The sequence below is a fragment of the Limulus polyphemus genome, unplaced genomic scaffold (genome assembly GCF_000517525.1).
Source record: "Limulus polyphemus unplaced genomic scaffold, Limulus_polyphemus-2.1.2 Scaffold1210, whole genome shotgun sequence".
Classification (NCBI taxonomy): domain Eukaryota; kingdom Metazoa; phylum Arthropoda; class Merostomata; order Xiphosura; family Limulidae; genus Limulus; species Limulus polyphemus.
In genome coordinates this window covers 303,556-315,776 of record NW_013666820.1, presented here as the reverse complement: position 1 = coordinate 315,776, position 12,221 = coordinate 303,556, and the positions used below count along the sequence as shown (strand labels likewise).

The 12,221-nt window shown below is 32.4% G+C and overlaps 1 protein-coding gene across 1 annotated transcript in view; it reads right to left on the bottom strand.

Moving 5' to 3' along the window:
- Positions 1-274: 274 nt before the first annotated feature.
- The window catches only part of LOC106462621 (suppressor of lurcher protein 1-like), a 127,393-nt gene continuing 115,446 nt past the window's right edge, over positions 275-12,221 (bottom strand). The window contains exons 9-14 of the mRNA XM_022389936.1: positions 11,952-12,145; positions 10,985-11,023; positions 7,651-7,819; positions 7,109-7,308; positions 4,095-4,130; positions 275-3,501 (exon numbers count right to left, since the gene is read on the bottom strand). Coding sequence (XP_022245644.1) covers positions 3,431-3,501; positions 4,095-4,130; positions 7,109-7,308; positions 7,651-7,819; positions 10,985-11,023; positions 11,952-12,145 — 709 coding nt within the window. The 3' untranslated portion in view covers positions 275-3,430. The remainder of the gene's footprint in view (positions 3,502-4,094; positions 4,131-7,108; positions 7,309-7,650; positions 7,820-10,984; positions 11,024-11,951; positions 12,146-12,221) is intronic.

Below are 12,221 nucleotides of genomic sequence, written 5' to 3'. Positions count from 1 at the left end.
CCTGTTGTTAAAATATTTGAATCCCACCACTGGCCTAAAGGTATGTAAAGAATATACATGTAATTAAATACTACTGTGTGATCATTCTTTTATCATTTAATTGCGATTATTTCAGTTTATGTAATATTTTTTTTTCACAAAATAAATCCAAGAGGTTTGCAATGGAGATGAAGAAACACTTTAAAAAAATTATAAAACAAAAGGATTCATCAATTCTGTGTTAATATAAATCGAATTAAAATAAATCCTAAGCTGAATTTATAAAATTGTCTTCGTATCTATAAAATAAATGCTTGAATAAGGCATCATTTGTTGTTTCATAAGTTAAAACTAATTAATAGGTCAAAGAATCAGGTATTGGTGTACAAACATTAATATGTTAAATGAACTTACGTGTTTGAGATACTTCAAAGGAAAATGAATTTATTAGTGATTGATTAGAGGGTGACCAAAGAGTTTACTTTTTACAATTTCTTGCTCTAGTTTTTATGATCATAACTACAGTTAATTTCAAGTTAGAAATAAAGTAATTTTCCGTGTAATTGTTTGTGTAACACCAGTTTTCAATAATCATAGTTCGAATTATTTACTGAAGTAAAGATTTGCAGAATAATATGTAGTTTCTCTCTTAAATGTCCTAAACCTATTTTTCCTGTATCATACATTTACTTGTTTACCTTGTTTTGACCAAACTGCCGTCAACATATTTAATAATCGTAATGTTTAATTTTCATAAACCCAAATTGCACCATACTTCATTTATGAATAAATATGATTTTGTTAACATAATTATTAACATCTAAAATGACTTTTACATTTAACAATTTCTAATGTGTTAAAATGGCAGAGTCTTACCCAAATTCCTTATAACCGGTAGATTAACAGTGATACTACTCAACTGGGTGAATAACTTGTTCATTTTTGTTTTGCTGAGCACAAAGTTACACAATGGTCTATCTATTCTCTGCTCAATGCGGGTATCGAAACCAGATTTTTGGCATTATAAGCCTTAGATTTATCAATGAGCCAAGTGCAGGAGTATTTTATTTTAATTTTTAATATAAATTTAGAAATCTAGAATTTCCAACATTTACATGCAATTCTCATTAGGTTGAGTTAAAATTATAGTTACTTCGCATCATTAAGCAGAATTGATTGTTCATCACAATATAAATGTAACATTTACCCCTCAATAAAACAAAAATAAGACATATAAATAACAGTTATGAGACAATAAAGCGTTATCCAATAAACCACAGTTGATATAAAACGATATTGTAATAATATGTCCACCGATTACAAGACCGCTTTCTACAGCTGAAAATATACTAAAATAATTCATTGTTCAAAATATGTTAATTTTTTTATCCAACATTCTCTGCCTTTATTCAAAAACATTACCTAAGCATAATACGCAGGCTGATTATTATGTTAAGATACGTAACGGCAACAAAAAATTAGAGAAAAGCAACATATTTTTTGTGGATTATGTTAACCTGTTGTTATTAAAATGGTCACTTAGTGATTAGAGTGTCAGATTATGGATATGAAGGTTTCACTATTCGCGTTCTGTTGCTGCAAAAAAGAAGAATTGCGTTCCGCTCTTTGGGGTCATGGGTGTGTTATAAGAGAGACGGTAGGTGCTGTTTACTAGACTTCCCTCTTGTCTATAGGTTGAAAGTTAAGGATAGCTGGCATAGATAACTTTTGGTTAGCTGCATATAAGCTACCCCCTGTGCTAATATCTTCGGTAAATTATGCATTTATGGCAATGATCATGATCATCTTGGTCATCTCCGCTAGTCTCTAATTTTTGTACCCCCTGTGCTAATATCTTCGGTAAATTATGCATTTACGGCAATGATCATGATCATCTTAGTCAACTCCGCTAGTCTATAATTTTTGTACCCCCTGTGCTAATATCTTCGGTAAATTATGCATTTATGGCAATGATCATGATCATCGTATCTATCTCCGCTAGTCTCTAATTTTTGGATTGAATTTAACAACGCTTACTCGTGGTGTTGAAAAGGAGAAAAAACCCACTAAAACATCAAACTAATGGAACATTTCTACTTATCTAATAACCTATTCATAATAAAAATGACCGTCTAATTAATAAAAACGTGAAAGTAATTACCAAATTTATCCAAACGTTTGAAGTTTCACCTATTCACTAAACCTAGTCCAAGCAGAAAAAGTTTTATAACATTAATGCGGGTTTTTAAGTCCTTTTCAATCACCATTACAGTAACTTAAAGTAATTTAGGAGTTTGAATAATGTTAGATCTCGAAACATATTAAAATGCTCTTATTTGTAACATAATTGGAGGTCATGTTAAATACATACATAAATTTCTAAGTTACGCTACTGCTACGTTTCTTGAACTAACTATTGTTTACACTTGTATAATAATACTCTTCTATCTAGATAAAACAATCTGCTGCGCTACTTCAAACTAAGATGAGCTTTTATCAGGAGAGTGTGTTTTTCTGAATTACCTACATCGCGTACTTGAAGCCATTAAACATTTCATTTATACACAACTATAACTGTAACAATTCCAACAACATGTATCGCCGTTGCTATTAACCTTCTAAGGTAACAAACAGAATACAAACTCAAGTAACTCCAAGTCGAGCATGCTTTGATTAAAGCTTACATTGCTCATGTGCTTACAATGTAAAAACACTTACCTAACACCCAGAAAAAGTTATGTACATTGAGTATAAAGAGAAGTTTTAACGGTTACATTTAATATTCTAAGTTTATCTTAAATATACCTTAATAAATTCAGCTCCTGGAAATTGATAAACTTTGCCAACATCAATAAAAATATTACCTTTTTTTACACACTTATATTTCAAACTGAATCTTATCCATTTATACTAAGAAGTGTGTTTAATTAAATTTTTCTTCAGGTAATTTTATATACACACACACATATATATATATATATTTTATTATCTTCACACGTGAATATATTGTTTTGAGCCATTTCATCATACAATACAGAAGCACTTCCAAGAAAGTTTTGGCACTAATCAACTTCCCTTTTTGAGCTAGAATTCCACTTCTTAAATAAGGGCGCTAGATAATAGAATGCTAAAGCTTTTTAACATGAGTGAAACTAAACCTTCATTATCTACAGCTATAGTCTTTTATTCAGCTGCAGATTGTTTGACACCAGCACAATCTTTATTACGTCTTTCCGATTTCGGGGACACAAACTACCAAACTGAATTTTGTAATGGTTAGTCCACTATCTTATCAAAGTCAATACGGCAATTCAAACTACCAAACTGAATTTTGTAATGGTTAGGCCACTATCTTATCAAAGTCAATACGGCAATTCAAAGTGCAAGCCCTAGAAACTCGTGATCATTCTCGTGCAATTCTTGACACTAATTCAATGTATTGTCTTAAATTTCATAGATGTATCAAATAAAAATAAATCGCCACCAATGCTGGAATAACGTGGAGTTTTCGAGGGCGTAAACCTGAAAATAAAGAATTACTCTGTTTTAAAGATATTAACAAATTTTTGTTCCTAAGTTAAGATAATCGTCTAGTTCGTAGACAATCTGTTAGTCAAGCAAATGGAAATTATAATTTTTCTCTTTTCATTATTTTATCCTGTGTAAATACAAAATACTATAAAACATATAACTAAGATTTTCGTTACTGGCTAAACCCATCGAGGTTTTTACATATGTAGAAACGCTTAGAAAATGCTCATTTGAAAACGATAACAAAAACAATACAATTAAAAATACTGCTAATCGGTTTAAATTGTTATTTTACCATTTGAACACTGGTGATAATTATAATTAAAATAAATCAAGGAATAACTTTTCTCTAGTTAAACACAAGCTGGTTAAAAAAATGCTTAACAAAATATTCCATTATTGTAGCACATAGTGTAATTACTTTAATACATTGTGTATTATTTTAATATTACTATTGTTAACCACATAAAATTACTATAACAAATAGTGTATTACAATAACTGTTTTCACTCGCTGTACACACCGAGATTTTCGCAAGATATTTACCATACTTCTAAATATTGACGATGCAAAAGGATACCTACTTTCTGCTCCTGAAATTCTTTTCACAGTGAGTGGATCTGAAATTAAAACATGCTTAAAAAAAGTTGTAACGGAAACGTCTTATCTTACACCTATTGTTAAAGCACTGAAATAAATGTACAAAATTTCTATAAACATCTGACACTCCATGAATAAATATAGTCATACATAAAAATTGTAATGTTGTACACACTTTCCATTCATTTCGCAAAATTTTAATGTAAGGAATACTTGTTAGATCAGCTTGTTTTCACTGTGCTGCAAAAAATGTCGTCTACAAATTTCTGCTGCCGAAATGACTCTGCAGCTTTTCATTTGTGAGTAACTGAAATCTTCATGCTGGGGTTGGAATGAATCTCACTGTGATTATTTTGGTAATCATATGTTCCGGAATTATCGATTTACATTTGAACAGGATGTGTATACATCTTTATGAAATTAAAACTGCATAAAATAGTTTATGTAGATTCATGCAAAATTATGAAAATTCTATATGGGACAACACTTTTTTAAACTTGTATACTTTAATATTTCGTCCCGATTTGCTCAAAGAAATAAAATGTTAATTTAGATTTGGGGATTGTAAGTAATATGGTAGTTTATATCGAAAAGTCGTCTTTCAAACCCACTTTTGTCATATTCCTAAAGAACTCTGAAAAATTACAATAATTCGGTTTACATAAAACAACAAAAGTTATAGGACGAAATACGACAGAATGGCATTAATATTACAAATTAATGTTGAGATTGTGATAGCTGAATACTGTGTTAATGGTTGTGCACCAGGGCCCAGCATGGCCAAGTGATTAGGGCGCTTGACTCGCAAGCTGAGGGTCGCGGGTTCGAATCTTAAACTTAATTAAAATTCACAATGAAGTTACCATAACTATTAAGATTTTACACCTATAATAAATTGCACAATAAGGTGTCAGCAGAGATGGCGACATCTAAATAAATTGTGTTTTATGGACATTGAGCATATGTAGTATCATAAAACATAAGAATTATGGAAAACTAACAGGCACTGAGTTATGTGTCTTTCTCTTGTGTGTGTGTTGATATCAGATCTAAGCTCACTATATGTACTTTGTTTTAGGTATCCATTACTGATAGGTAATGTATCATTGTACTTGTAATATATTTTTTATATATTCACGTGCAATAAAACAATAATAAGATGCAATATTTTACCTTGAATAGTTCATATAATTCACTGAAAACGTTTTTAGGACATCTCTATTGGGAAACATTCTATAGTAATAAAATGTTAAGAAACAAATAGTGACTTTAATATTTTTATTCAGATATACCAAGAGGAAGGACAAGCATATTACGTTTAACAAATAGAAAACTATCAATACGTGAAATATATAGTTAGAATACTGAAAAGCCCTTTCAGTAGGTGAATATATCCATGGAAATGACCAAAGTTGTTAAATAACGTTGAAAAAATTTCCAAAACGAAACGACTGCAAAGACGACTTCGTGGACAATGGTTTGTTTTGGTGAAATAAGAGATTAAATGATGTTTAAAAAATTATCAAATAACATATGAGAAAGTAAAAAAAAATATTGATTTGTAGAGAAATCCTAATATTCTAAACAAAGTCCCCCTAAAAAGGCTTTCTTATCTGTTTTCAGTAATTAAGCTTCGGCTGATGAAATTATTGAACTTTTCATTATAATATCAAATTTCTTTCGTATGGGATGTTGTTTTCAAATATTAAAAACACATATACTTAGAAACTGTTACATACATTTTATAGTAACACACGGCCCGGCATGGCCAGGTGGTTAGGGAGCTCGACTCGCAATCTGCGGGATCGAATCCCCGTCACACCAAACATGCTCGCCCTTTCAGCCGTGGGGGCGATATAATGTGACGGTCAATCCCACTGGTGAAAGAGTAGTCCAAGAGTTGGTGGTGGGTGGTGATGACTAGCTGCCTTCCCTCTAGTCTTGCACTGCTAAATTAGGGATGGCTAGCGCAGATAGCCCTCGTGTAGCTTTGCGCGAAATTCAAAACAAACAAACAAATAGTTGTGCACAAGGTTTTAAGGTGCACTCTAGAGCCGATTGAAGTTATTTTTGTGTTAATAATTAGAAACTACGAACGATATACTATTGTTACTTAGTATCTGAAACTCACAAAGTGTAGTAGGACTATAAGAGAGTTAAATTGTTAAAAATTTTAAACTTGAATTCATGCGTGAGAATTACATTGTTAGTAATAAATAAATGGGACTCGTATTCCAATAATAAACTGTTAGAAATTAGTAAGTAGTACTCGCCTACGAGTAATGCACTGTTAACAAGTAGTAACAGCGACACACACGAGTAACACACTGTTAACAATTTGTAATAGCGACACACACATTATTAATACACTGTTAACAATTTGTAATAGCAACACACACATGATTAATACACTGTTAACAATTAGTAACTGGGGTTCTGACACTATGAACATTTAAAGGCTGAGACGATGTGTGCAATACACGCTGTTAATAGTTAGTAAGTATAACTCACACACGAATAATGCACTGTTAACAGTCAGTAACAGGGAAACACACACGAGTAATATGCTATTGCTGATTGGTAACAATAACTCACAAAGCGTAATAATGAGAGTATATAGAGTTAACATCGTGTTAACAATTGGTAACTGAGTTCATATGTTAGGTTAACAATCAGCTACAGAAAAGCTTCATCAACGTCATGAAATTATCAAAATAATTAAGTTATTACTAAGAGCCCATATTACAGTGTCAAAAACATCAATAACATATATTAAAATTATTGTAATTATGACGGGTTATAAAGGATGAATTGGGAAGTTGTGAGAAAAATTCATAAAACTGAATTCAGTTTACATTCCATATGGAAACAAACAAACGACAGTCGTCGGTTAATACTTTCTTCTTTGTCACAGCGTTTCTCTACTAATTTGGTTGTTTGATTCTGATTGAGTCATAAGCATAAACAAGCGAAACAGTAGGATTGAAGTGGAACTTACCAACATAATTTCGAAATTGGTAAAAAGCTTCAAACCCTGTTCCATCAAATTTTCCGTTGGACTTGAAGGCAACGCGAAAAAAGTCTCCATCAGAAGTGATGATTTTAGGTTTCTTAACACCACAGTGTCTTGGAATTTTTCTATCCACTGTACGAAAGTTGGAAAATTCTACAAAGTCGCTAGCCAAGTCAGTCGTACACCTAAGTACATTTCAATTGATTAATCACTAAACGTTTGACACTAATGCTAACCCATAATAATATTGGTATGTTTCCTTTAAATTATACTATTATACCATTGTAGTATATGAGGACATTTGCTATCCAAAACCAGATGATATACTTTATTAACTCCTGCTAATTGCCATATTCATATAAAGAGCTGAAGAGTTCTTAAAATTAAACTAGAATTCACCAACTTACAACAGTCTTTTTAAAAATGAAAACATATCTTACTGATATACAGTACATGTCCGAAAAATGTAATAAAACTTAATAAATCATTTATTTATCTAGCTATGATCTTTTTAAATCAAAACTTACGGTGGAACGCCCTCTACATCAAAATATGCAAATGTTAAAGTAATGCGCTCATTTCCACTTCCGAAGAAAAAATAATGACATTCTGTCGCTCGAGGGTAAAACCCAGGGTAGTTAGGAGATGTGAAGGAACCGTTTGTTCTTTCAGTGCTGTTAAAGATGAATCCACACACTAAAAAAGTACAAAAACAATTATTTTGTCAACCGATGGAAAAGACCAGAGTAGAGAGTAGAGATTAATATATATAAATTTTTTGTATTTATTTACACGGTATAAAAAATAGCATAACTTTAATTTCTATCTACCGCTATACAAACTATTGAATACTATTATGGCAATTTTATAATACCTAGGTTAATTACTTAATTACTAGGTTAATGTTACTTGAGAGCAAATCACAAACACTGTATACATAAACTGCAGTTTCCCGCCAAGTTTCTTCTTTGTCCAGGAATACAGACAAATTCGAAGGGAAAAACCATTCCACAAAAACAATCTTAACTCAGTGACGTGTGACAAATATATGAAAAGACTGAGACTTATGATCGTTTTAATTAAAACGCACAGTTTTTAGTTATAAGCAAAATTACATCTTGTTTATAGTTTTCCCAGAGTTTCAGTGATGGGTACAGGAAGGTGGCTGAGTGGGCTCAAGCCTCTGTCTTCTCTCCGAAAAGTGCCCCTTTTCTCAGCCATAAAGAATTTCAACAACTATTGAAAGATACGCCTGATTCCTACACCTTCCTTTGCTGCGAGTTATTAGGTAAAAAAAGCTATAAAATGAACGACACACAGAAACTTGTAGGTCTTTGCAGTAAAAGAATGATTGTGATATGCCATTAAGTATTAATAAGGAAGAATTCAGTGCTTAAGTTGAGATTTCGAAAGTGTTTATAAGATCGACTGAATAAGAATAAAAGATGATCTATTTGCTTTACATGGCTTTCTATCTATATGTACTAAAGGCAATCCATAGTATCCAAACTTCCCCTAACACCTCCTTCCCCCTAAAACGTCTTGCCCTTTTAATGTCCTCTGCAGGTTACTGCGCAGTTTTGTTTGTTTGTAGTTAAGCCCAAAGCTACTCAAAGGGTTATCTGCTGTGCTGTGCTCACCACTGATATGGTAATTCGGTTTTGGGTGTTGTTACAAGCCGTCAGGCTTATCACCGTGCCACTGGGGGGCATGTACTCGCAGAATAACACAGAACTATTACTGGGGAAAATTAACGCTACCTATTTTGTTTTAAATACTTACTTTAATGTGAGTTAATAGTGGTGAATAAAGGACATTTTAAACATAAACTACAATTCCCACCAGGTGTTTTTTTTGGGGTGTGTGTGTGATAAACTCATTGCCACGGTGTATCTGAGAATAAACTGGACCTCAAATTTTGGTTTAATCAACATATAAATATTTTGTGAATGGGAAATACTACTAGAAATAAGCTCTTAATTATGGAAATACATTAGCAACTGTTACATTTATAAGTAGCTCTTGTGATTAGGTTTCAAATTGGTTCAGATTGTCTGTAAAAATCATATATTATAGAATTAACTTATCACTCTTATGTTATTTCAATAATAAAAACAAAAACGCAAGAAAACACAATAGATTACTTCTTTACCTATCCGTGGTTTATAAATAACGCAATATTATTACATCCCAATACAAATTCCAACATGCCCCTAAAATTGACAGTTAAACGAAAAGTTCAAATACGCTTCGTGCAGGAAGCACGAATTTACCCGCTATGTAATCTACGCGCTTAGCTTTAACAGTCACAACTTCATTAATTTTCGATGCTCTACAGCTAACACATCGCGCGAAATATGATATACAAATGCGATTTAGACACATATAAATACAAAAAATTAAAAAACAACAACAACAAAACACATAACAACAGTTGATTTTAAAAATTAACTATTTTATAACTATCACCCGTTTCCAACTATCTTAATACCGGCGTCTGAAAATCTACAGTTTGGCCTAATGTTTAAATACGCTTCGCTTCTTACTCTCCGAACGAGTTTACCCGCTAGAGGAATAAAATATTACGCAATATCCGTTTAATGTGGGTAAGAAACCCGACACTTTGTTAACACTTTAGGGGAGAGTAAAAAAAAGAAGAAAAAAAGAGAGTTTATACCATTATGGAATGAAAAAGAAAAATAAGTGAAATAGCGACAAACGAAGACAGTTGATTTTTTTTAATTCTCGATACCATAGCATAATTTTATAAATTCACTATTTTGTAACGTAACGTTATGAAAAGTTGTGTACGTCATTCCACGTTTTTACACTTTATTACTTAAAATCTAAATACAGTAATTATATATTCTGCTTAGTAAGTTTTTGTTTCATTCCTGTCCAACTGCACAATACAACAACAGAATTATTTAAAGGATTTATCTGTTTAAAACATATACTCTTCTCACACATATATAGTGTTGCGTCAGCGAGGTCACGTGACTGGTATCACGCCACTCCTTCTCTCGAACCTTCGTGAATTATCGGGAGATTACTAGATTGGGGGTAGCCTGGTATATATAAGATGGTCACAACGTGACGAGAACAGTGTAGTGAGTAATTTAACTGCAGTCGGAGAGTGTGTAATTGAACTAAGTATTGTCGAGCACGAGCAGGTGAGACGTTCTAGCGTTTGTTATAGAGCGACTGTTGAAAATAAGTGTATCGGTAAAGTTATATTCAGAAAGAATAAACCAGTTTTATTAAGAAAGGACTTGTGTCGCTAAAGTTTCGTGGGAACGAAGTTGCGGAAAATCAACTAACGAACGGAGACGTAACAATAGCATTTCACTTCATAATACTGCATACGTAAAAATATCTTTGGGATTTGGCTCATATGGTACAGCACACGCTTGGTACGCGGGAAGGTCGAGAATTCAAGTCTGTCTATATTAATTTTTTTTTTTTTTGCTAAACAACGCTTCATTAGCATATAATATCCATCGTACGCGAAACACAAGTTTATTCCCTAGTATGTTATATAAACTGAGCATTCATTAGATTTGTTAAATAGAGAAATACTGAAAAATAATATGAGGTAATGCTGTAATACTTGGTCAAACTACTTGTCAGTAAATAACTCAATCGATTTTTAAAAATATAATTAATAATTTATTTTCATAGGCACACGTTAAAGTCGTGAGACCCGAATAAAATTCTCTTCTTGAAAAACTTAAAATTTCGCAGAGTTTTAGGTAAAAATAAATAGTAAATAACTATGGATTATTTATAGTAACGAGGTAGATAATTACATAAAAATCTCACGTCATTTTTTAAATGAAAGGAAAAAAATCAAAACATTACCTTGTTGGGGGTCTTGTACTCCAGCAGATATTCCAAAGTCTTCAGGATAATATAATTAAAGTTGTTTAGAATATCATAAAAACAATATCATACATGTAACTAGATTTTCTCATACACAAAATATCATTATTGATATCTGTTACTACAGTTATTCTGCAAATCGAACTTTCTTTTTTTCTAAATAATTTTACAAAAAAGACTTATACTGTAAATCTACCACGTATACTACGTGAAATAAACGTCATTTTTATATTGACTAGAGAGAATTGTTTGTTTTTCAATGGGTTATCTGCGCCCTGTGGACTGAGGGGAATGGAAAACAGGATTTTAGCACAGTAAGTCTAAAATCATTCCGCCGAACTATCGGGGAACGAATTGAGCAAAAATCATTTAGTGCTAGATAAGTCTTTATTACTATGAATAATTGAAAAAAAGTTTTGTTCAAATGAACTGTTTCGAGACCCATTCTCTCAAAAAATCACCCGCCGGAATTTGGGGTCATGGATGGGTGATGAAGCTGATGGTCAAATATCATTCTTCTATTAAATAAGAATAACCAAAAAGTTGGCGGTGGGTGCTGTTGGCTAGCTGCCTTTCCAATTGTCTAGTAGTTCCGAACCGGGAAAGGCTAGCGCAAATACGTTTCGAATCAATCAAACAAAAAACCATGTTAACGAAAAGCTTGAGGTAAATTATATAACAAGTCTGTTTCAAAAAAGACAACCTACAGACACTTTTTTACCAAAATGAATAATACAGAGATTACATATAAGTCATATTTACCGACACTATAAGCTACAGGCTATCTTAAGAAGCAGCACTTACATATGAACAAACACAAAATAATGAATAATACAGAGATTACATACGAGTTACATTTACCGACACTATAGCCTACAGGCTATCTTAAGAAGCAGCACTTACATATGAACAAACACAAAATAATTTACAGAAAAGCGACACGTACTGGTGACAAATCGGTAAATAGCCCGGAATCCTTTCGGGGCTAAAAGAGGCTGATAGCTCTTGAATTCAACAGATATTGATGGACCGTTGGACATCAGTTGAGGAGGGAGGTTGTTACCACAGAAGTTGTTAAGCCTCTCTTTCTGCCCGTTGATGGTGATGAATACCATGACAACGTCAGTAGGGCCCGCACAGCTGCAAGAATTGAGACGGTGTTTATCTATATACTACTAAAACTCTGAGATTATTTGTTTGTTTGTGTGCTTGTCTG